Source organism: Prinia subflava, chromosome 3 (assembly GCF_021018805.1).
Source record: "Prinia subflava isolate CZ2003 ecotype Zambia chromosome 3, Cam_Psub_1.2, whole genome shotgun sequence".
Taxonomy (NCBI): Eukaryota; Metazoa; Chordata; class Aves; order Passeriformes; family Cisticolidae; genus Prinia; species Prinia subflava.
The window spans coordinates 105,245,771-105,271,475 of record NC_086249.1 but is presented as its reverse complement, the minus strand read 5'-3'; the positions used below and the strand labels follow the sequence as shown (position 1 = coordinate 105,271,475).

The 25,705-nt window shown below is 42.3% G+C and overlaps 1 protein-coding gene across 1 annotated transcript in view; it reads left to right on the top strand.

The window, feature by feature from the left end:
* DYRK1A (dual specificity tyrosine phosphorylation regulated kinase 1A) overlaps positions 1–22,604 on the top strand; it is a 73,036-nt gene extending 50,432 nt beyond the window's left edge. Inside the window, 11 exon segments of the mRNA XM_063393201.1 lie at positions 1,651–1,856; positions 10,305–10,397; positions 11,422–11,433; positions 11,435–11,611; positions 12,264–12,411; positions 13,675–13,961; positions 15,061–15,207; positions 15,508–15,648; positions 15,878–16,184; positions 16,619–16,743; positions 19,124–22,604. Of these exon segments, the coding sequence (XP_063249271.1) occupies positions 1,651–1,856; positions 10,305–10,397; positions 11,422–11,433; positions 11,435–11,611; positions 12,264–12,411; positions 13,675–13,961; positions 15,061–15,207; positions 15,508–15,648; positions 15,878–16,184; positions 16,619–16,743; positions 19,124–19,747 (2,267 nt within the window). The 3' untranslated portion in view covers positions 19,748–22,604.
* Positions 22,605–25,705: the final 3,101 nt, after the last annotated feature.

Genomic DNA, 25,705 nt, shown 5'->3' with positions numbered 1-25,705 from the left:
TTTCAGTGTGCATGACTCTGTTTATCGTCAGATTTGTTGTGATTTTTGGATTGTCAGAAGATCCTCTGAAGTCAAACTCTTAACTGAGAACCCCACGGTGCCAGAATTTTTAGGTTTATATATTTGAGCGTTCTACTTTTTTAGGAACACATGGAAGGGCAGAATTTTTAAAAATAAAATTGGTTTTTATTAAGTTATGTAATTGCCCAGGTGTCTCTCTGTTGGAAACCCATGACCTGGGGTAAGAAAATACAAGATTTAAACCTTTGAATGTAACTGGCTCTACACTTTAGAATTAGTGGTATTTTTGACTCTCTGATTTAAATATTGTTTTGACTTTTACTTCAGTCACCATGATGTTGCTAAGTGAGATTATGATTTTTTTTTCAGGTTAAGCAGAACCTCAGAAATTAAAAGAGCAAAAACTAGAGATAGTGGATGATATCTTACATATGTTCAGTGAATCTTGAAATGTTCACTAAATCCACCAAGTTGTAGAGATGGAACATTAACTCTGATTCTCAGTTTTTAATGGACATTTTGTAGAAGAGTTAAAAGTAATTTCCTGTGCAATGTTAACTCAAAATGGTTAATATTTTAATATAATCAAAGTAAAGTGGTGTTTGATTTCATCCATGCAGTTCTGTTGCCCTGATAGGCATTGAGTCAATGGTGCAGTATCAATTTTAATATTTTAATTTGCTTTTGACAGAGTTATTTTTAAGAAAGCCAAATCTTGTCTGTACTCATCTACTGTTTTCTACTGCTTGTGTTTTCTTGCAAAGTTTGGACTGTAAAGGAAGTGGGGATTTCCCTTTGCTGGTCAGGTGCTCGGCTGTTTAACACCTTCCTTCTAAATTTAATCTTTAGTGATAATTTTACTTTCAGATTGCAGCTGCTCTTTGTTTGCTGCACTTTGTAGGGAGGCATAAACACAGAGGACAGGGAGTCAGGGATTCACAGAATCACCAGGGTTGGAAGAGCCCTTTGGGATCATCGCAGTCCCAATCACCCCAAACCTTATCCCCAAACAGAGATGAGCTGCTGAGGCTGGACACTGGATTTTCCTTGGGTGCACTCAGTCCAGAAAGCTGCTGGGAGCAACCCTGACAGGCAGAACCTGTGTGTTTTTCTGGCTGTTGTGGAATCCATACACGAAATTTGTGTGTTTGGAGTAACCCCTGTCAACTTCTGACTGAGTTACAACACCCGGGTGGAGATGTGAGCAAAGGGATGCTCAGGATGAGAGCCCCAGGATGGTTTGGGGTGGAAGGGACCTTTAAAGATGGAGTTCTGATGGTCAGGGACACCTTCCACCAGAGCGGGGTGCTCCAGCCTGGCCTTGGGCACTGCCAGGGATCCAGGGGCAGCCACAGCTGTGCCAGGGCCTGTCCACCCTGCCAGGGAACAATTCCTGATGCCCAAGATCCCATCCAGCCCTGCAGTGTCCCAGCTTAAGGCCATTCCCCCTTGCTCATGTGAGAAGTCCCTGTCCAGCCCTGCAGATAACCTTGTCCTGAGGATGATCCGGGATCTCTCCCTCTGGAATCTCCCGTGTGTGTGGTGCCAATGAGCTCCGGGATCGGGAATCTGAACACAGGGCAAGACTTTGAACCCATCAGCTGCTTAACCCTGCCCTTGTCTTTGCAGGAGGAGAGACTTCAGCATGCAAACCTTCATCTGTTCGGCTTGCACCATCGTTTTCATTCCATGCTGCTGGCCTTCAGATGGCTGGACAGATGTCCCATTCGCATCAGCAGTACAGTGACCGGCGGCAGCAGAACATCAGCGACCAGCAGGTCTCGGCCTTATCCTACGCTGAGCAGCTCGAGCAGCCACTCCCACTGACAAACCAGGTACTGCAGGCTGCTTCTGCAGCTGCCAGCGCTTGAAATGGCAGCTGTGGGGTGATTTGGGACCTTACAGATCAGTGCCACCCCTGCCACAGCAGGGACACCGCCCACTGTCCCAGTCCAACCCGGCCTTGGGCACTGCCAGGGATGCAGGGGCAGCCACAGCTGCTCTGGGAATTCCAGCCCAGCCCCTGCCCACCCTCCCCAGGGACAATTCCTTCCAATGTCCCACCCACCCCTGCCCTCCTTCAGTTTAAGGTCATTCCCCCCATGTCCTGTCACTCTAAACCCTTGTGAAACGTCCCTCTCTATCCCTGTATTAAACAATCATAAATTACAGGATCAGGGCATTCATTCTTTTAGTTTGGGGTTTTTTTTAAAACTAATTAATTAATTAATTAACTAATTATTTTAACTCCCAACTTTGTAAGGATGGAGTTAATATACAACAGTATATTTAAAAAGACTTATTTTTATATATGTATATGTATATGTATATGTATATGTATATGTATATGTATATGTATATGTATATATCTATATCTATCTATATCTATATCTATATCTATATCTATATCTATATCTATATCTATATCTATATCTATATCTATATCTATATCTATATCTATATCTATATCTATACTATGACTTTAAAAAAAGTTTTTGAGGTTGTTTCTAAACTTCTGGAACACATTTATTACGGTTATTCTACTTGTAACATTTTTTTTAAATAAGGGAGAGAAAGGCTGGCCAAGTTGAGAACTGTGAAAAGATCTTTTTCAAATAATAACTATTTTTTAAAAATTTTTGTGCTGTTTGTTAGCATCTGATTGCTTTATTACTTATTCTGATGGACAGTTTTGCAATGCAGAGTCACTGGCTGGTGTATTTGGAAGACAGAAGTTTGGATAAAATCTATTTTCCTTGAGTAGGACTGCTGAAAGAGGTCCCTAACTCAGAGTTCCAGGAGCCACAAGAGCTGCTCTTGCTCTGGATAAGTGGGAATTCTGTCGGTTTTTGAAAATTCCACAGCCCAATTGTGGAAACATGAGGGCAGATGGGTTCCAGTAAAGCCTCTAAGTCAGAACGTGAATATTTGGTGCAGACTGGTGAGGAATGTTTCATTAAAGAGGATGAAGTGTGTTTGCTGCTCAAGATGTTTGAGGCAGAGAAGTCTCCAGAACCAGCAAGAGATGCTCTGGTGCTGTGGGAAGACGCTTTTGCAGGAGGAAAGGAAAGCATTAGAGGGGATGAGAATGGCCAGGACGTTGGGGGCCAGCATTTGGACATCTCCAGTGACTGGAGCAAAGTGAATGGAGCTGGCCAAGGACGGGTTTCCTTTCCTGAGGGCCAGTCAGGAGGAAGAGGAAATCTCCTATCTCATAATATTTAGCTTGAGGATCTACACAGGCATTTATGTGAGATTTTTTATGTTAAATGTCTCCCAAAACTTCTACAATGCAGTTGGTCATTCAAGAAGAGTCACACCTGAATCCTTTCAAGGCACTTTAGAAACAAACTCAAGGAATTTCAGGTTGTGTGGACATGATCCATGTGAGGGAATAAAGCTGCCCACCTTGAGCACGGCAATCAAGCTGTCTTTGCACTACCAACACAATTTAGAGAACCAATGTTCTTGGCTTTGATGGTGGCAAACTTTCTGAAGTCATCTAGTGCTGCCTTCCCTGCCTCTCTCCTCCCTCGAGTTCTTGTGCTTCCCCATCACCCAGTCCCACCAGGAGTTCTCCTCACCAGGCTCCTGTTGGAGTGGAGGTTCTGTGTGAGCCTCTGTGAGGAATCTCAAGGGGTTTTGTCTTTGCTCTGCACCTCTGATTTTATCTGCACAGCCAAATCCAGCTGAGATCTTCCTGCTGGTGCCTCAGATCATCTGTTCTAGACCTGGTCTCTCTGCAGAATAAATTCCCTGTTCTTTCTTTTGGGTTGCCCTTTTACAGCTCTGGTTCATCTTGTTCAGCTCGTTCATCTTGACTGAAAAAACACTTTTTCTTACAAAAACCTTGACCTCTGTGGCTGAAGGCTTTGTCCTTTTCTCTCCAGATGTGATCTTCAAACATCTGGGGGTTTGTGCCCCATTGATCCCTGCATGTTACACATTCTTGCTTTATGGCATTCCCACAGGGATCCTTTTTATTCAAGGTATTGCCATGAATATGTTGCCACTTTTTTCTGGCCTTGATAAAAGCAGTTCTGTCCTGTCAATGTCAATTTTGGAAAGGAACCTCACAGAGAACATTGTTGGAACCATCTTTGGGTGGTGGTTTCATTCCTCTGGTGGAATCCCACCACTCTGTAGTCTCCTTGTACAGCTTCTAACACAGAGCAGCCTTTAATAATGGCAAACTCTCTTTGGTCACAAAGGTGACTTCTGCCTTTGCAAGTTCATACCACAGAATTCCAGGATCGTTTAGGTTGGAAGAAATCTCCAAGATGAGTCCCAACTGTGCCCAATCCCCACCTTGTCCCCAGCCCAGAGCACTCAGTGCCACCTCCAGGTGACACCTGCAGGGATGGGCACTCCAAAGCTCCCTGGGCAGCCCCTGCCAAGGCCTGAGCTCCCTTTCCATGGGCAAATTCCTGCTGCTGCCCAAGCTGAGCCTCCCCTGGCCCAGCCTGAGGCCGTTCCCTCTCCTCCTGTCCCTGTTCCTGGAGCACAGCCCGACCCCCCCGGCTGTCCCCTCCTGTCAGGGACTTGTGCAGAGCCACAAGGTCCCCCCTGAGCCTCCTTTTCTCCAATGTTTCTCTTCCAGAAAATCCCTTTTTTAATATGCAGCAAAAGGAATTGGCTGTTGGAGAAGCCTTGATAGTTTGATCTTAATATACCCTTAAAAACAGAAGGAGAAAAAAGGTGACTTCAGGCAGATTCAGGAAATTTGATCCTTTAAGGTTGGATCCTTTCAATGAATGCAGTGGCTCCCATCCAGTCAGACTGACAGGGATCAGGTCTAGGAGCTTCAGTTTCCTGGAATTTCCCAACACCTTTGGGACAGCTTGGGTGCCACAGCCTCAAAGTAACTGTTCAGATGCCCTAAAACCAACCTGCTTGGGTACCCTAAAATAATCTAGAAATAAACTGTTAGGGTACCCTAAAAGCAACTCCTTAGTGTGCCCTAAAAGTAAACTGTTCATGTGCCCTAAAACTTCTTCGGGTACCCGAAAAGTAACTCATATAGGTCCCCTAAAAGTAACTTCTTTTTGCCCTAAAACACCCCATTTGGGTGCCCTAGAAGTGAACTGTTAGGGTGCCCTAAAATAACCTCTGTGGGTGCCCTAAAATAACTTGTGTGCCCTAAAATTGGGTTTGGGTGTCCTAAAGGTGCCGTGCTGGCAGCTGAGTGCCAGCGAGCTGGAGCCCCTTTGGGAGTTCCCTGGGGACTGAGCAGCCGGAGGGCTCGGGAAATCGGGATTTTCCCAGCCTGGCGCTGCCGGGATTCCAGCGGAGCCTTTCCCGAGCTGCTTTCCCCCTCTGCTGGCCGCAGCGCCGCGGTGCTGCTGCCGGGAAAGCTCCTCTCCCCAAAATCCCATCCTCGCCAGCAGCTCCCTGAGCTTCAGCAATCACCCGGTGATGCTCCTGCAGGTTATTTTTGTGTCTTTGCTGCAGCCCGACTCCTTTTTTTAATGGAGTGTCTGGTTCAGGTTCATGGAATTAATTTTTTAATTTTTAATTCATAATCAGAGAAAGGGAAGCCAGGTCTTGAATGTGAATTTATTTGGTTTATTCCTGCTCTGGCCTGCTTAGATTTGAGGTTGCAGTGGCTTACAGGCCATATTCTGGGATTTGGGGAATCATTCACAGTTACAGATTAAAGGTTAGGAAACAACAATGACAATTTATATTCAAATTATATAAAATCTATGTATTTTATATTACATGTAAGTAATAGAAATAATTACATATAAGTTGCTCTTAAAAGATTATTTACATCATTTTCTCGTGCACTTAATGCTTTCTGGCTGTGGTCCCCAAACCCATCACTGACAGGGATCAAAGAATTCCAGGAAGATACTCCAAGGCCAGCCAGATTTGTTGGATTTTTTGTTTTGTTTTGTTTCTCACTTATTTATGAGGGTTTAAATTACTGTTAAAAACTCCCAGCTCTGCCTTTTTAATTTTTTTTTCTTTCAGGAGTGCTTTTTTTAAGGCTTTTATTTCCCAACTAGTGTCCATGGCAGGACAGGGTCCTGCTCTTGGCTGTGGCTCCTGGGTGCTTCATCTTCAGGGAGGTGTGGGAGCACATGGTACAGAGGGAACAGAAAATCTGGGATCTCTGGCATCTTTCTCCTGTACTAGCAATAAATTAATATTTCTCTGTCCAGTTTTAACTGGTTTCGTCTTGTGAGTTCAACACAGCCTGATGGGAGTAAAAGATAAGAGCTTAAAAGTTGTCACAACTTCAAAGTTTCTTTTTTTTTTTTTTTTCTGCTCTGTTTATCTCCATCACGGATGCTCAGATTGCCTGAAACTCTTTTCATTTAATTAAAAAATAATTAGGAAATTGTTTTATCTGATAAAGGAGCTCAGGTGAGATTTTGGTAACAAGTTCCAGCAATTCAACTTTCATAAAACACCTGCAATGGTGACTTTTCTTTCACACTCCTTTCTATCTCTGTTTATCTAAGATCACTCTCCATCATTCAAGGTTTTACTGACCAGATCTTGGCCAGAGATTTTATTGATCACCTCAAGATCATGGCCCAGTTCATGCTGTAGCACCAGTTTAAAATCCTTAATTCAGATATTCCCACTACCTGATCAACATTGTTGTTAATAATGGTTGAACTTCATCAGTCTCTGTCATCAGTGGGGCCATGCAGGTCAATTAAGCAATTACACTTGGAATTCCTGCTCAAAGTTGCCCTGACACAGTGAAATGTTCATTATTTAATCTGTTTGTGAAGTAGATGTGCTATACATAAGCTGAATTTATCTTTTTTTCTTTCTTTTTTTAATGAAGTAGGATGGTGGTGGATCCTTCTTAAAAAAAAATCTGAATTAAAGCATCCCATAAATAGCTCAGTATTTTCTATAATCAAAATAAAAATAATTTAAAAAGGAACAATGCCATCTATTTGGACAAAAAGGAAAATGTCCATGGAAAAAGAAGTTTGCTGTGTGTTCGATGCCCAAAGGCTGAGAGTTCAAACAGCACATCTGAGTTAAAAGTCACAGTTCCCATAAAATGTGCTTTGTCACCAGTGTGTTGAGGACACATAAATGGGGCCTTTTTGTGGGTATTTCCTTATTATTTAATTACAATTTATAATTGTAATTAGAGTAGTTTCTTGTCTCTCAGAGCTGAGATGCAGCACCTCTTGGATTTGTTTTCTGATTTTAGGGAGATCTGAGCTTGCAGTGTTGCTGTCTGGCCACCAGATAGAGACTGAAGCTTGTGAAATGAGAGTTTTCCTTTTTCCTTTTTCCTTTTTCCTTTTTCCTTTTTCCTTTTTCCTTTTTCCTTTTTCTATTTTCCTTTTTCGTTCCTCCTTTTTTCCCTTCCCTTCCCTCTTTTTCCCCTTCTTTTCTTTTCCCTTTTCTTTGGTGTTTGAGCATTCCTTGAATCCAAGACAGAAATCAGAGTAACCCTAATAATAAAGGATTGGAGAGTGTTGTTGTATAAAATAGAGAATGACTTTTTTTCCATGGTCTTCCATCATCAAGGAGAAAGAATCTCTCTTGGAAAAAGAAGGAAATATTACAAATTTCACAGTGTAAAAGTGTGAGGAAAAAAATTCAACCCAAAACTTTCTGAACCCAGGGGAGCAAAATAGAACCAGTGGAAAAGTTCATACAGGTTCAAGAGTGTGCTCAGAAATGTGTGGCTGTCAAAATACACAATTTTTAAATAAGGGACTGTCTGCAGTAGCCTGCAGAATTTAAATTATTTACAATTTTTGGATGGCAGTGAATCAGGTAATTTTTTTCACCAGGCTGTTTATTTAAGAGTGGAAATTGGATCTTTATTTTTGAAGTAAGCAAGCAAATTTGACTTATAAATTAGAAAATAAAAACAAAGACTTGGCAAATGAACTCCCGTTCCAAATTAGAGTAATTTTTTATGGGAATAGTTGGTCTGAACTATGGAATTCTTCCACGCTGAGACTTTTCCCTCAAAAATCAAAAATCTGTGCTGGTCTTCTTGCCCAGGACAGAGACTGGGCTCTGACAATATTATTATTTATATTCCTCTGCCACATCCTGGTTCCTTTCACCAGCAAAACCCACCCATGTTCCCATATTCCAGTACCTTCTTTCAGTCAGAATTAAGGAATTTGAAGGAAATATTTGGATTTGAAGCTGCTTTTGCAATGACAGCTGGATCAGGACTGGCTGCTGCTCAGTGCTGTGGGAGACAACCAAAGCATCCCCTTTAGGTGGGGTTTATTTCATGGCCCACATTTGTTTGCCAGATGAAAGGAAGAAACAGAAATGTTTTGTAAATGTCTGATAGTTTGTTTAGGAAACTTTCAAAAACAGTTTTCCTGTTTACAAAGTGCTTGTACTTGTAATAAAATAGAATTAATGGCTTTTCCCCCTGCCCGCACAGGAGGAGAATGAGAGTTTGGCTTTTTAGGGTGGTCCCTCGGGTACCTCAGTGCAGGTCCAGAAACACAAACTCTCTCTCTGTAACTTCTTTATGTGAGACCTTTTTTGGGTCACTTTGATGTGATTCTTTTTAGTTTATTATTAAGGAAAAAAAAAAGTTGTTTGTACAGCAACCATTATAAGTATTAAGTGATCCTATAAAAAATAGAAGAGCAGGGAGACTTGGTGATGGCAAACTCCCTTCAGTCACAGAAGGTGACTTGTGCTTTTTCAGGTTCATATCACAGAATTCCAGGATCATTTAGGTTGGGAAAGATCTCCAAGATGAATTCCAGCTCTGCCCATCCCCACCTTGTCCCCATCCAGAGCACTGAGTGCCACATCCAGGCCTTCCTTGGACACCTCCATTTAATAACTCATTTATGAGTTCAATAATATTGCTGGAAAACACACACAGAACAGGCTTTTCTCCAATGGAATTGCTTAAATTCACCCTGAGGTTTTCTGTCCTGCACCTAGAGGGGAACAAGCCCAGGCAGCAGCTCAGGCTGGGGGTGACCCTGTGGGGAAGGACCTGAGGGACCCCGAGCTGTCCCTGAGCCAGCAGAGTGTCCTGGGGACAGGAACACCAGTGACATCCTGGGGGACACGGGGATGGGCATTGCCAGCAGGGCAGGGCTGATCCTGCCCCTGTGCCCAGCCCTGGGGGCACCTCTGGGTGCTGTGCCCAGCCCTGGGGGCACCTCTGGGTGCTGTGCCCAGCCCTGGGGGCACCTCTGGGTGCTGTGCCCAGCCCTGGGGGCACCTCTGGGTGCTGTGCCCAGCCCTGAGGCACCTCTGGGTGCTGTGCCCAGCCCTGGGGCACCTCTGGGTGCTGTGCCCAGCCCTGGGGGCACCTCTGGGTGCTGTGCCCAGCCCTGGCTCCTCAGCACAGCAGGGCCAGGAGCTCCTGGAGCTGAGGAAGGGCCTGGAGCATCTCCGTGCCCAGGAGGGGCTGAGGGAGCTGGGGCTGCTCAGCCTGGAGAGGAGCCCCAGGGAGAGGAGCCTCAGCCCTGGGGGTCCCTGGGTGTCCCTGTCTGTCCCTGTGTCTGTCCCTGTGTCTGTCTCTCCCTGTCTGTCCCTGTGTGCAGGGAGGGCAGAGCAGCCCCAGGCTCTGCTCCAGGCCCAGCAATGGCCCCAGAGCCACGGGCAGGGGCTGAGCCCAGCAATTCCCCTGCACAGGGGCACAGCTTCTGCCCTGGGCAGTGCCAGCCCTGAGCAGAGCCCAGAGGGGCTGGGGACTCCTCCCTGGGGACATTCCAGAGCCCTCTGTGTGAGGGGACGGAGAGAGGAGCAGGCTGAGGGATCAGCCACTCCCCAAAGTCCCCATCACACTCTGGCTGGGTGGGACAGAATTCCCAGAGCTTGTCTGGCAGTGCTGGACACAGCCTTTGGAGATGATTTGTCTCTTGGGAGTCCTGGATTTTGGTTTTATTTGGAATTTAATGCAGTTGAATGTGATGAGCTGGCCCAGTGCTCCAGCAGTTCCTGTGGACTTCCAAAGGAACTTCCTGTGAACTTCCTTTGGAGCTGCACCTTAAATGTTGTGACAGTTCATGTGTCAGTCCTGAGGGGGAGGAGTGGTGGAGGAGAGTCTTTATTGTCGAACTTGTAGTGGGAGGAGAGGCAGGAATCTTGGAATTTACTCCTTTTCAAAAAATTCTTAAAATTTAAAAATTATAAATATGTTAAAAAGTAACTAAACTGGTTATGGGGGGGGTTTACTGTCAGTTAAAAAAAGCTGTTGCATTTAAATAGCTCATTTCTGTGAGGAATTTCACAATTTGATGTAGTAACTATACCATTAAATTTCTGGTTTTGTTCTAATTTCTGCCTTATTCCCATTCCAGAGGCGGATGCCCCAAACTTTTCGTGATCCAGCCACTGCTCCATTGAGGAAACTCTCCGTAGATTTGATCAAAACATACAAGCATATTAATGAGGTAATAATGGCTGCAGCTGTCTTTAATGTGCACTGATGTTTGTTACAATACATGATTTAAATGGATTTTCTATGAATAATCTCATCAAGAGATCCAAAAAAATCGAGTTTTCTCTCAGTTGTTCACATCTTGTTTGAGGTCGTGGCTGTCATGGTCCTGCTTTCTGTCCAGCACACAGGAAATCTTTTATGGTGGGATTTATTTTCTGTTGTTTTATAAACAAAAGTTGAGCTTGCAGGATGAGGAGTAGCACAAGCACACTTTGAGCTCAGTAAAACTTTATTCATGTTTCTAAGAGCTTTTAAGGAAGATGCTGTTTTCCCTAAGTTATTGAGTTCAATATTATTGACAAATGGAAAATATAAAGTTATTCAGGTTAATACAGGAAAGCATCAGTTAAATTTCAAACTTTGACGATTAAAGGGATTTTTATGGTGATTAATGACTTCCTTGGAATTCTTTCCCAGTCTTGTGGGAAGATCAAGTGGTAATTCTTGTTTCCAGGCCGGTTAGCATTTTGAATTTTACTGTGTGCACAATGTGCTGGGATGTTTCTGTTCCTTTGGCACCTGTGAACTCCTGAAATCAGTGTCACTACATTTATCAGTGTTATCATTACTATTTACTAGTGTTAGTGCATTTATTGGAGTTATTACTATTATTTACTAGTGTTAGTACATTTATCGGAGTTATTACTATTATTTATTAGTGTTAGTACATTTCTTTAGCTCTTTCCCAGTTCTTCAATTATTCAAACTTCCCTTTAGAATCCAAACAAAGCAATGATGCTTCCAAATATCCAAGATTTTATTATGCCAGAAAGGACAGTGTGTTGCTTTTTCTCTGAAATGTTTATCCTATTTCAATTTTCTTCAAACACAGCAATAGGAGGGGAGGATTGCTTGGTTTTCCACTTGATGAAGTTACACTTTATAACCACAGGATGCTGAATAAAAGTTGATTTTCCTCTTTCTTGAGCTGCAGTTCTAAGCAAGGCTCTTGAGGAAGCTCTTTTCCCCTCCAGGTTTACTATGCAAAAAAAAAAACGGCGGCATCAGCAGGGCCAGGGAGATGATTCCAGTCACAAAAAGGAGAGGAAAGTTTACAATGATGGGTATGATGATGACAACTACGACTACATCGTGAAGAATGGGGAGAAGTGGATGGACCGCTATGAAATCGACTCTCTAATAGGCAAAGGATCCTTTGGACAGGTAATGGCTTGGCTTGTGTTTATATAATTTCTGTGGATCACAAAGTTATTTAATTTGAAGTGCTATTGCTGCTTCATTTTGAAATTAAAACCCTTTTTTCTCATTGCTGTTATCCTCAGTGCCTGTTCAGACGCTTTAATTTTGAGCTATTTCATGTTACTTCAGAAAATATTTGAATATATTTTGGTGGCTGTTGCATTTTACAATGAGAAATCCTCCACCTTTTGCCAGCAGTTCACATTTTTAACTTGAGTGTGGTTTTGGTTTGAGTTAGGTTTTTAGTTTGAATTGGGTTTTTAAATTAAAGCAATCATTAGTGCCGGATCTTACCTGCTATAAATGTCATTTGCAGCATTTGTTTTGACTGGTTGCAGCTTTAGCCAAGGCTGGAAGGAGGATGGAGCTTTTATTTTGTTGGTTTTAGTTTTTCTCAGATCTAGCAGTCCTTTTACACTGTTGCTTTAGATAATTTTATTTGCATATGAAGTGACATCACTGCAATAAATGTCACCAAATCAGCTGTAGCTTTATTGTTGTGCCATCAGAAGAAATAGAATTAAAAAGGAGAATTCTGAATTGAGAACAGTGAAAAAGGGAGTTTGGCTGGGTTTTGAAAATTGGATTTTGCTGATGGATTTGGCTTCTCTTGCAGGTTGTGAAGGCTTATGACCGAGTGGAGCAGGAGTGGGTGGCCATCAAAATCATCAAAAACAAGAAGGCTTTCCTAAACCAGGCCCAGATCGAAGTGAGACTGCTCGAGCTGATGAACAAACATGACACTGAGATGAAGTACTACATAGGTATTGAATTAATTCCTCCTCTTTGCTATTTTATTATGAGTGGTTTAGATCTTGCTGTAGAGCTTAGGCTGCTTTCAGCTGATCTCCAAATAGTTTGGAATATTTGTGATGATGTTTGGTGGTTCCTGCCAAGCTGGTGGGTCCAGTGAGCTCAGCAGGACATGGAATGGTGGGAGGAGAATTCCAAAGGTGAGAGAAGAGGAATTGGGGAAGGATGTGTGGGAGCAAAATGTGCCCTCTCAGGTGGGTTGTAAAGGACACAGAAGGAACTGCTCTGGGATAACAGAGAAAATAAATCCATGGACATCAAGCTGACCAGAAATCCACCTTAATTAAAAGTCTGAATTCTCATGGTGCTCATATCCAAGATTTTATTATGCCAGAAAGGGGAGTGTGTTGTTTTTTCTCTGAAATGTGTTTCTATTTTAATTTTCTTGTGGCAACCTGAAGGTTTGAAAACCCAGGCAAATCCTGCTGGCCTCTAAACAGAGGAAAGTGATGAATATTTCACTTATTTAATGAAAAAAAAGACTTGGATTGGTTCCTTTCATAAACTCAGATTGTGCCTGAAGGAAATGAATACAATTCCTTTAGGATATTGATCAGTTTTATTAATTGAAGTAATCAGCTTATAAATTGCAGTGATGTCATTGTGCATTTTAAATTATTCTCACAATTAAATATTTGCTCTGTAAATGTAAAGGAGTGATAACTTATTTTGGATAATATATCCATTCACAAGTTTGTGGTTAATTCAGCTTTACTGAGGTGCACCTGAGGATGTGAAAATGTCCTCTTGTCCTCCAAGCATGGCAGAAATGTTTTGTGAATAACACAGAGCCAGGAAAAAACCTGATGCTCTTATTTACCTCAGTGCTCAGCTTCTTACACACTGATTCAAGTATTTAAAAGATTTCACAACTTTTTGCACCCAGGAATGTGTAAAATGCCCCTCTGTACCCCAGTCATGGCAGAAATGTTTTGTAAATCCCACAGAACAAGGAAAAAACCCGATGCTCTTCTTTTACTCAGTGCTCAGCTTCCTCCACATTGATTAAAGTATTTAAAAGATTTCACAAGATTTCTGAGGTGCACCTGAGGACGTGAAAATGTCCTCTTGTCCTCCAAACACTAAAGAAATGTTTTGTAAATCCCACAGAACCAGAAAAGAAAAACCATTGATGGTCCTCCTTCCTACATGCTGTGTGGTAATTAACCCATAATTCTCAGTGTGTATTAATGATGTTTTCCCCTTTTCCCCAGTGCATTTGAAGCGCCACTTCATGTTCAGGAACCACCTGTGCTTGGTGTTTGAGATGCTGTCCTACAACCTGTACGACCTGCTGAGGAACACCAACTTCCGCGGCGTGTCGCTCAACCTGACGCGCAAGTTCGCGCAGCAGATGTGCACGGCCCTGCTCTTCCTGGCCACCCCCGAGCTCAGCATCATTCACTGTGACCTAAAACCAGAGAACATCCTGCTCTGCAACCCCAAAAGGAGCGCCATCAAGATTGTGGATTTTGGCAGTTCGTGTCAGCTTGGCCAGAGGGTGAGTTTGGGGGAAAAATGGCAAAAATTCTGTTGGCGCTGCTGAAAAACGCAGGATTTTGAAGTCATAATGCTCATCTAGCTCATTGAAACTTCATCCATGATGGTTTTCAAACAATAACTCAGTTCTAGAGAGCCACACTCCACAAGAGCTGTAAATATCAATGTCAGGATCCCAGAATTGTGGAGGTTGGAAAAGATCTTAAGGTCAAGTCCAACCATGAATCAGCAGTGCCACATTCACCACTAAGCCAAGTCCAAAAGTGTCACATCCACACTTTATTTTGAACAATTTGACAATCCACCACTTCCTTCAGTGCCCCAGTAGATAAAAATCCACCATATGAGAATTTTTTCATGTTTTTTTATTTCTCCTTGGCTGTGTTTTTGTGCCGTGTCAGTGGAGAACGTATCAGCACTTGGTTGTAGAAATCTACCATGCTAATAAATATAAAAAAATTAAGTAAAAATAAATAAAATACACTTTATTATTATCTTATTCCATCTTTATTCCTCTTTCCATAAGCATTCCTTTAGCATGTCCCCTCTTTATAATTAGTGACACTGCAGATTGGATCTTTGGGAAAAGGATTCAGGAATTCCAGGAGTAACTTCACCAAAAGTGCCCCAGTTGTCTCTTGAGGAGCTGGCACTGGCCAGTAGCACCCCGTTGCTTTTTCCCAGAATAAATTTAGGAAGAGTGGATCAGAATATGGAATACTGTTTTGAAAACAGCAGTGAGACAGAGATTTAGATTAATAAAAGAACTTTTTGCTATAAAATAAAAGGAAGGGCTAAAGGAAGACATAGGAGGTGAAATTACACCTGAATTATTTATCCAAATCCATTATTTATCAATTATAAGATAGTTTTGAAATGTTAAGAATCACAATTAGAAAAACATGACTCCTGCTTTTTGTTCATAAGGGTAATATTTTCCTAAAAATTAACACCTAGATACTTCTATGACTGTAATGAATGTATTGCTTTTATTATCCCTGATACCTCATCTTTCCCTGCACCAAAATGGGATCCCGTTGGAATTTTCATTCTCCTTGGATGCGGGGTGTGATTGTGACTTTGAGATGCTTTTATTGCAGATATACCAATATATCCAGAGTCGTTTTTATCGATCACCAGAGGTGCTACTGGGAATGCCTTATGACCTTGCAATTGATATGTGGTCCCTTGGGTGTATTTTAGTCGAGATGCACACTGGAGAGCCTCTCTTTAGTGGGGCAAATGAGGTAAGTTACGTACCAGGAATTGTTTTTTGTTGTTAATTCCCATCATGATTTTCATCTCTTTAACTGGAGTGCATAAATTAGGGGAGTCTGGTAATTCTGAAAGGATTTAACATCAATAACCTGACTTTTGTCAGGACACAAAATTGCATGTTCATAATTTTCTGTGTCTCCCTCTTACTCTTTAATTTGGTTTGTCCATATTAATTTTTTCTTAAATTAATTAACTTAGAACTTGTGTGAGTAGCTGACATTTGGTCTGGCTGTCACTTGTCCTTCACAAACCCATTTTATTTGGGCCAGGTGGATCAGATGAATAAAATAGTGGAAGTTTTGGGGATTCCACCAACCCACATCCTCGACCAAGCACCCAAAGCAAGAAAGTTCTTTGAGAAGTTGCCAGATAGCACTTGGAACTTGAAGAAGACCAAAGATGGAAAAAGGGTAGGTAAAATAATTAGGATAATACATGTGTAAAAATATATAAAATGGTGGGTTGTTACTTTGTTTTACATAGTGTTACAGAAAACGCAGCTTTTTTGTTTATTTTATTCTGTCTTGTCAATTAAATAACATTTCATTTGCTGATTTGATTTGAGTTTTGATGTAGAATCTGTGCACACCCCCCCAGGGCCTCACGCACTGATTCCAAGGCTTTCCTCCCTCCCCACAGGAATACAAACCACCGGGAACTCGCAAACTCCACAATATCCTGGGAGTCGAGACAGGAGGGCCGGGCGGGCGCCGTGCTGGGGAGTCAGGTCATACTGTAGCTGACTACTTGAAGTTCAAAGACCTCATCTTAAGGATGCTTGACTATGACCCCAAGACACGGATCCAGCCCTACTACGCCCTGCAGCACAGTTTCTTCAAGAAAACGGCGGACGAAGGTACCAACACGAGTAACAGCGTGTCCACCAGTCCTGCCATGGAGCAGTCACAGTCTTCAGGAACCACCTCTAGTACATCTTCAAGCTCAGGTGGGTTTTGGTCATGAACAGGTGATAAAATTCTGCTTCTTAATGTTGGGCACTGCCCAGGCTCCCCAGGGAATGGGCACAGCCCCAGAGCTGCAGGAGCCTTTGGGATGCCCAGGGTGGGGTTGTTGGGGGTCTGGGCAGTTGGACTGGATGAGCCTTGTGGGTCCTTGCAGCTCAGAATATTCCATGATTCTGTGACATACTAATTTTTTTTTCCATACTGTCAAAAAATATCACTCATGATCTCTAAACAATTATTTTAATCAGCTGGAACAGGTAAACAGAAAACCCCTAAAAACCCACCTAGATGAGCAAAAATGTGAGTGATTGACATTGGTCTCATACTTTTCCCTTGAAGCACTTTATAATCTTGATGCTGCCATTGTTTCAAAGCTGTGGATTCTGTAGTCACTGAGCATGTTGGGGTTTTCCAGGTGGATCTTCTGGCACGAGCAACAGCGGGAGGGCGCGGTCAGACCCCACACACCAGCATCGACACAGCGGTGGGCACTTCACTGCTGCTGTGCAGGCCATGGACTGTGAAACACACAGCCCACAGGTAATGCACAACACCTCAGAGCACAGCACATGAAACTGGAAATCCTCCCCCATGTAGACAATTAATGGCTGTGTAGGTAGACCTCGCTCTTTCAGTAGCCTTTAATCAGCTGTGTTGTTCCAGAGGTTCCTCTAGTGCTGTTGGCACCTTTCAAGGTATGAGTTACAACATTTTAATTTCATTTGTTTTGCTTATTGTCTCCAGGCTCCTCAGCCAGAGGTCAGGGCTTTATTTTTCTAAGTGTTGTACAAATGCTGTTATTATTACTGTAATATAAAGCTGCCCCTATAGTTTTGACAGCAAAGTCACTTATCAGACTTCCTTTAACTGAAAATAATATCCAGGATGTGCATTCATTTTTCTTAAGGTATATATAGAAAAGTTTGGAAATTATTCATAATAATTTGAAATATTGGAAATTATTCTTAAGTACAGGCCTGCATTTCTAGAATAATTGTGCAACTGCAAGGCTTGGGTAACATTTAGAAAAATCAGCATAAATACCAATAACCTAATCTCTCATGTGTTGTTCAAGATAGAAAAGTATTGGGAATTTTTCTTAAGTACATGCCTGCATTTCTAGAATAATTGTGCAACTGTGAGGCTTGGTTAATGTTTTAAATAATTGGCATAAATATGAATAACCTTATCTCTCATATACTGTTCTAGATAGAAAACTATTGGAAATTATTCTTAGGTACATGCTTGCATTTCTAGAACAATTGTGCAGCTGCAAGGCTTGGGTAACATATTAAAAATTGGCATAAATACCAATAAGCTAATCTCTCATATATTGTTCAAGATAGAAAATATTGCAACGGCAAAGCTTGGTTAACATTTTAAAAAACTGGCATAAATACCAATAAGCTAATCTCTCATATACTGTTCTAGATACAAAAGTATTGGAAATTACTCTTAGGTACATGCCTGCATTTCTAGAACAATTGTGTAACAGTGAAGCTTGGTTAACATTTTTAAAAATTGGTGTAAATACCAATAACCTTATCTCTTATATGCTGTTCTAGATAGAAAATATTGGAAATTATTCTTAGGTGCATACCTGCATTTCTAGAATAATTGTGCAACTGCAAGGCTTGGTTAATGTTTTAAATAATTGGCATAAATACCAATAAGCTAATGTCTCATATATTGTTGAAGATAGAAAATATTGGTAATTATTCTTAGGTACATGCCTGCATTTCTAGAATAATTGTGCAACTGCGAGGCTTGGTTAATGTCTTAAATAATTGGCATAAATACCAATAAGCTAATGTCTCATATATTGTTGAAGATAGAAAATATTGGTAATTATTCTTAGGTACATGCCTGCATTTCTAGAATAATTGTGCAACTGCGAGGCTTGGTTAATGTCTTAAATAATTGGCATAAATACCAATAAGCTAATCTCTCATATACTGCTCTAGATAGAAAAGTATTGGAAATTACTCTTAGGTGCATGCCTGCATTTCTAGAACAATTGTGCAACTGCAAGGCTTGGGTAACATTTAGAAAAATCAGCATAAAGACCAATAAGCTAATCTCTCATATATTGTTCAAGATAGAAAATATTGGAATTTATTCTTAGGTGTATACCTGCATTTCTAGAATAATTGTGCAACTGCAAGGCTTGGTTAATGTTTTAAATAATTGGCATAAATACCAATAAGCTAATGTCTCATATATTGTTGAAGATAGAAAATATTGGTAATTATTCTTAGGTACATGCCTGCATTTCTAGAATAATTGTGCAACTGTGAGGCTTGGTTAATGTCTTAAATAATTGGCATAAATACCAATAAGCTAATCTCTCATATACTGCTCTAGATAGAAAAGTATTGGAAATTACTCTTAGGTACATGCCTGCATTTCTAGAACAATTGTGTAACAGCGAGGTTTGGTTACCATTTTTAAAAATTGGCGTAAATACCAATAACCTAATCTCTCATATACTGTTCTAGATAGAAAAGTATTAGGTTCATGCTTGCCTTTCTGGAACAACTGTGCAACTGCAAGGTTCAATTAACATTTTAAAAATTGGCGTAAATAGAATAACCCAGTCTCCCATGTGTTGCTCAAGAACCGACTGGCTGTGACACTCAGTCGACAGCGGTCAGAGGTTGGGTGGTCTCGGAGGTGTTTCCCAGCCTGTTTGGCTCTGTGATTGTGTGAAATGGCAGGGTGGTCTCGGAGGTGTTTCCCAGCCTGTTTGGCTCTGTGATTGTGTGAAATGGCAGGGTGGTCTCGGAGGTGTTTCCCAGCCTGTTTGGCTCTGTGATTGTGTGAAATGGCAGGGTGGTCTCGGAGGTGTTTCCCAGCCTGTTTGGCTCTGTGATTGTGTGAAATGGCAGCTGTGGTGAGCGTTTGAACCCGTCTCTTGCAGGTCCGGCAGCAGTTCCCGCCCCCGATCGGTTGGACGGCCACCGAGGCGCCGGCGCAGGTGACGGTGGAGACCCACCCGGTGCAGGAGACCGCCTTCCACGTGAACCCTCAGCAGCAGAACGCATTGCACCACCACCACGGCAACAGCTCCCACCACCACCACCATCACCACCACCACCACCACCACCATGGACAGCAAGCCTTGGGCAGCCGGACCAGGCCGAGAGTCTACAATTCTCCAACAAACAGCTCCTCCACCCAGGATTCTATGGAGGTGGGCCACAGTCACCACTCCATGACATCCCTGTCTTCCTCAACTACTTCTTCCTCTACATCTTCCTCCTCTACTGGTAACCAAGGCAATCAGGCCTATCAGAACCGCCCGGTGGCTGCTAATACCTTGGACTTTGGACAGAACGGAGCTATGGACATGAATTTAACAGTCTACTCTAATCCGCGCCAAGAAACTGGCATAGCTGGACATCCCACGTACCAGTTTTCTGCTAATACAGGTCCTGCTCATTACATGACTGAAGGACACCTTGCCATGAGGCAAGGCATTGATAGAGAAGAGTCTCCCATGACAGGAGTTTGTGTTCAGCAAAGTCCTGTGGCTAGCTCGTGACTAAACTGAAACTAAGTTTGTTTCTTGTGTGTTTTTATAGAAGTGGTGTTTTTCCAAAAAACAAAGTGCAAAGCTGCTTGAATCAGAAGGAGATAAACTCACTGAACCGCTACAGGAGGGCAAAGTTGACTATTTTTTTAAACTTGAAAAGATTGCAAAGGGACAATGAAGTTTTTTTTTGTTGGTTTTTTGCTGGGGGGAGGTTTTTTTGGTTGGTTTTTTTTTTAAGAGCCATGTCTGGACCCACCTTAACAAATAGCTTAGTGGTGTTCACCTTTTGCTTCCCCCATTTTAACTTGCCACAACCTAGTCATAGTTTGGGTTTTTTTGGGGAGGGGTTTTGATTTTTTATTTTTAATTTCTTTTTTTTTCTTTTTTTGTTTTTTTTTTTTCTTTTTTTTTTGCTCTCATTCGACAGGGGTTATTGTTCAAATGTTAGTCATAGTTGCAAACTAGTTTCTTTTTAAAGGCATTGCACATGATTTCTAAAAAAAGGCCCTTTGAAGTTTTTTGGGTGGGAGGGGGAGTGAGTAATATATATATTTTTTTTAGTTCCCCAAACAACCATGGGCACAGAAATGCAGTACTGTAAGAAAGAGGGACCTTCAGATTACACAAATATATTATTCTTCAGCTGTAAAAAGGGACGGTTGTGACGGAGTTTGTGAGGCACATTGAGCATGCGAAGTGGCGGTGAGCAGAACTCTCCTTTTCTGAATCTACTGAGGATCAAAGCAGCAATTGTGATGGGAATTCTGTGGGCGCCACCTTTGGGAGCCCACGGGCAGTTAGGATGGAAATCTGACTGGTTTCATAACTGAGGTGCACTGAGAAGCAATCAACGGGTCGGTCCTGGCCAGTCCTGGGGAGGTCTAAGTGGTGGTCTTTGGGATAACCTTTGGCCTTATGGATTTGGACTCTTAAGTTAGAAGAGCCTACCATTTCAGATGCAATCACTTTTGGACATGCTTTTGCAGACAGTCCTTAATGCTGAAAACACAGAGAATGGGTAATTCAAGAGGCCTTTCTTTTAAAATAGACTTTTGTGACCCACTTATTGTAAGGTATTGCAAGGTCACTTTGCGTGTGTCATAAAGTTGACTTCCTTATTGGTTGAAGGTCACAGGAGTAGTGGTTTGCGTTTGATGGAAATAGCTACAACTGTGTCCCTTCCTGCTTTTTACTTTTTTCTTTTGCTTTTTCTCGGCACGTGGTTTTCTCCACCATTACTTCTGCACAAAGACGTCTTCTGTTCATCCTGAACATTTTTAAAAAAAAAAAAATGCAGAATTTTATGTGACTGCTTTTTTGCCTCACAATTATGCTGTGAATTTTACAAAAATTTATTTTCTTTTTTGATAATTTATTGTACCAAAGCTGTTTTTATAGCACATAGATGTCTGTAACCAATAATGTAGCAGTTCTGCACTTTGACACAAGGTGTAACTAGACCATTTTTAAATGTCAGTTGAAAAATTATGGCTGTACTATTGCTTAAACAAAACTGGAACTGTTGTTGAATTCATAGCCAATACATTTACAGCAATCTGTGTACTGAAGATAATAGATTGACATCTACTTGGAGACTATAACATCTGTTACATTATCAATGTGTTCAGGCTTCTGAAGGTTAAAAGGGACACTAGATCCAGAAGCTATGAAACCAGCAGTTGATTCTTGTATTCCTTATTAACATAATTGTAAACTTGAAGGCAAAGACCTTGATTGCATGAACAGGTCCAAAAAAAAAAAAATAATAGGCTGAGTAAAGCAAAACCCTCACGGGAGACCTGAGGTTAGCAGGCTGTATTTAACAGGTGCCTAATTTTTGGGTAACGCTGCCTTAATATAACACAGTCAGCTTGGCAGTTGCAAAATTTATGGGCCCATCCAAGAGATTTTTTTTTTTGTGGGAAAAGGGAAAAAAAAAAAAAAGCTGCGTGGAAAAAAAAAAAACCCCTTGGTGAAAGAATGAAGGTGAGTTTTCCTTGCTTGCCCATCCCAGATGAACAGTGTTGCCCATCCTCTCTTACAGAAGCAGTGATCTACCTCTGCCAGTAAGCCCTTGGAAAAGTTAATTTTAGCAGCAAGCGGCCAATTCCACACGTCCTCTCGGTCGGAAAGGTGGAATTTTTTATACTCACAGTGGCAACACAGCAGCTGACTACCATGTGAAGGGGAACGAATCCTTGGGATTAGCATTTCTTTGTAAATCATGGTTTCCTTAATCAAATATTTCTTTTTGTACCGACACGTCAACCCCGTGGATGAAAGCGGATTTTTTTTCCCCCCGCCCCACGTTTTTTATCCTTTTTTTGGTTTGGTTTTCTTTTGAAGCTCAGTAATTCAGAGAAGTTTACAGGATTTGGAAGGCTGTCACCTTAGAAAAGGACGCTGAGTTTAGCAATATTAACAAAAAAAAAAAAAAGGAATCCAGTTCTTACTGCTGTCTAGGAATATAAGGGTACTTTGGAATCCGGGTAACACCGCGCGCGCCGGTTGCCACCCCTTAGCAAGCGCCAAAAAAACCCACAAAAACCCCACCAAACCTAAAGCAGTTCAAAGAAATAAACCTCTACATCAAGAAGAAAAACAAAAAATAATCATAAAATCCAGTGCTTCTGCATACTGTGTTATGTTACAGTCCAGTTTTGTGTGCTTTACTACACAGTTTGGTTACAGGACTTCTGTGCATTGTAAACATAAACAGCATGGAAAAGGTTAAATACCTGTGTTCAGATTGTAAGATCTAGTCCGGACTTGCTGTGTATATTGTAACGTTAAATGAAAAGACAAGCCCTTTGTATTATAGTCATGCAGTCTTATGTATGATAAACAGTTGAATAATTTGTCCTCAGACTCTTTACTGTGCTTTTTAAAAAGGAAAAAAAAAAAAAGAAGCAGAAAAAAAAGAGTAATTTAAGAAGAAGCAAACAACAAATGTAATCGTAGTAAGTCTTCCTATGCAATTAACCTACTCCAAGCCATGGTATGGTAGGTATAATTATACTATAATATGTAAATATCAGATACATTGAAACAGACTTAAAAATATGAAAGTAAAAGTTGGAGGTGTAACAGCTAATTTGGAGTTTTTAATTGAAAACCAGCGAGGTCTGCAAATCACTGATGTGTGAACACAGCTCTGCTTGATTCTCATGGACTGTGCTTGTAGTTGGAGTTCTTTAATCCTCATAGTCTGAGTGTGCTCTGAGCTTCCTCCCTATCCCAGACGAGCTGGTTTTGAGGCCATGGAATGGGATTTTGGGACGGGCCTGCTGCTATCCCCAGGACCCAGCCCAGTTCCTCCTGCATCACCAACTCCCTGGCTTTGGGTGCAGTAGGACCTAGCTCTGAAAAAGCTGATTTTCCTGTGGGTTCTGCCAGTGGGAGGAGTTTTCCTGTCCCTGGAGTGATCCAGCCAGGAGCTTTCCAGACTCCTCCCTCAGTCCTGGGACTGCTGAGTTACAGCTGGTGGCCACCAGAGCCTGGCAGAGTGATGAGTAACAACTCCAGTTTGCAACTATTCCACGTAAAAAGATGTTAACTGGATTAACCTCCTGAAATCCTTTAACTGTAAAGCTCTCTCTGAAACCTCAGATGTTTTCAAACCCGTTGTAAAAGCTGGAATTGCTGCACACAGCCCCTGGGAGTGGTGCCAGCGTGCAGGAGGTGCAGCTACATCCCTGAACCTCTCACTCGGTTCCTTGTCTGTTTTTCCCTGCCAGGATTGCAGTTTTCAACCTTTCAGCCTCAGTTCTTTGCATTAAAAGATTGTAAATTTAGATGGTTCTCCATCCTGGTTGCTCAGTCCTTTGGGAATGGCTGCTCTGCCAGGATTTAGGCTCCCATCCTGTAAGTACAGTGGTGTCTGGAGGGGCCTGGATGCCACAAGGGTTGGATTCACCTGGAAATGTGACCTCATCTCCATTATTTATCACTCTGCCATCCTTGTGTTCATCACACCATTCATGTGCTGGTATTTTATCATGGACAACTGAAAAAAAGACTTCTGAAGATCCTCTGTGGAAGAATCGCTGTTGAAGCCCATCAGGAACATTTTTCTAATGAGGGAGGGAGTGAAAACTCCAGCTGGTGACACAGAACGTGTTGTGTTGATTATAGAACAAATTAATCTCAGTAAGATCAGCTTGGAGCTTCTGGATAGAAAGGAAGGGTCCTTCTGGTCAAAAATACACAAGGAAGTGACTGCAGAGTAGAGTTACTGCTGGGAGTTGATCTCCAGAGGGTAGTTGGTGTTTAGTCTGAGTTTTGGATCATTTATTTATTGGAATTCTCTCTTGTGGTTCTGCACAAGGAGGGGACAGCCGGAGGGGTCGGGCTGTGCTCCAGGAACAGGGACAGGAGGGGAGGGAACGGCCTCAGGCTGGGCCAGGGGAGGCTCAGCTTGGGCAGCAGCAGGAATTTGCCCACGGAAAGGGAGCTCAGGCCTTGGCAGGGGCTGCCCAGGGAGCTTTGGAGTGCCCATCCCTGCAGGTGTCACCTGGAGGTGGCACTGAGTGCTCTGGGCTGGGGACAAGGTGGGCCTGGGGCACAGCTGGGACTGTCTGGGCTGGGAGGGCTTTTCCAGCCTCAGGGATTCCCAGATTCTGTGATATTTTCCTTGGAGTTATTCATGTTAAAATGCACAATACTGCCCAGTATAAAGCACCTGCTCAGACAGTGGTTTTCTGTCCCATGCCTCTGTTTTTGTGGTGTTCCACAGAAACAGCTTCATGCTGGAAATCCGCAGTTGGTTTTTAGTTTTCCACCTCATGATGACTCTTGAGCCATTCCTTCCTCACTGATGAAGATGCCTTGGTTGGATTTCAGCAGTTCTCCAGAGGAGTTCTGTCAAATTTAAGGAATCTGAGGGGTTTTAGTTGCTGTTTATTATATTTTATGGTCGATGTTCTGGAGCATCAGCGTTAATCATGGCTGGGGTTGTTCAGCCTGGAGAAGCTCCAGGGATACCTGAGAGCCCCTTCTAGTACCTAAAGGGGCTCCAGGAGAGCTGGAGAGGGACTTGGGATGAGGGGTGGAGGGACAGGACACGGGGAATGGATTCCAACATTAAGGAGCTGCATTTAGGTTAAATACAAGGAAGACACTTTTTACCACGAGTGGTGAAACACTGGCAAAGGTCGTGGCTCTCCCTGGATCCCTGGAAATGTCCAAAGCCAGGCTGGACACCGGGGCTTGGAGCAGTGGAAGGTGTCCCTGCCATGGCAGGGGGAGGAAATTGAGGATTTTTAAGGTCCCTTCCTACCCAAGGCTTTCTTTGATTCTGTTAAAAATGGGTTAAAAACTTCTCAAACCCATTGTTGTGTGATCACTGAGTCCTGCTGAGCACTGACTTACGAATCTTGCAAAATCACAGGAATTTTAATTTCTTGAAACTTCAGGTTTCATGGGTATTTCTTGTGGTGTTGAATAATAAAAGAGGAGCATTGCTAAGTTAGGAGAAATTAATAATCAAATGCCTCTCCTGTAGGCCTCCCCTTGAGAAAGGAGGTGGATTTGATGGATGATGATTGTCCAAACCCAGTGAGTTAATGATTGGAAAATGATCTATGGAAAATTAAATACAGAATTTGTTTGTTCTGAAGAAACTCATGGGAGATCTCAAGCAGAAAATCCAAAAAAACCCCACTTTCTCGAGGATCTCTCTTCCCCATCCCAAGCTGGGGATGTCTTTATCGCTTCCTGTCGTGTTTCAAAACTCTCTTTTCCTTCAGATTTTCCTGCCAGCCAGCTCAGGCAGGAATCCAGGACTCCTTCCCATCAATATCAGCAGCTGGTAGATGGAATTAATAATTCTGAGACTGCAGGGATGATGATGATGAGGATGATGATGATGATGATGATGATGATGATGATGATGATGGTGAGGATGATGATGATGAGGATGATGATGATGATGATGGTGAGGAGGATGATGATGATGATGATGATGAT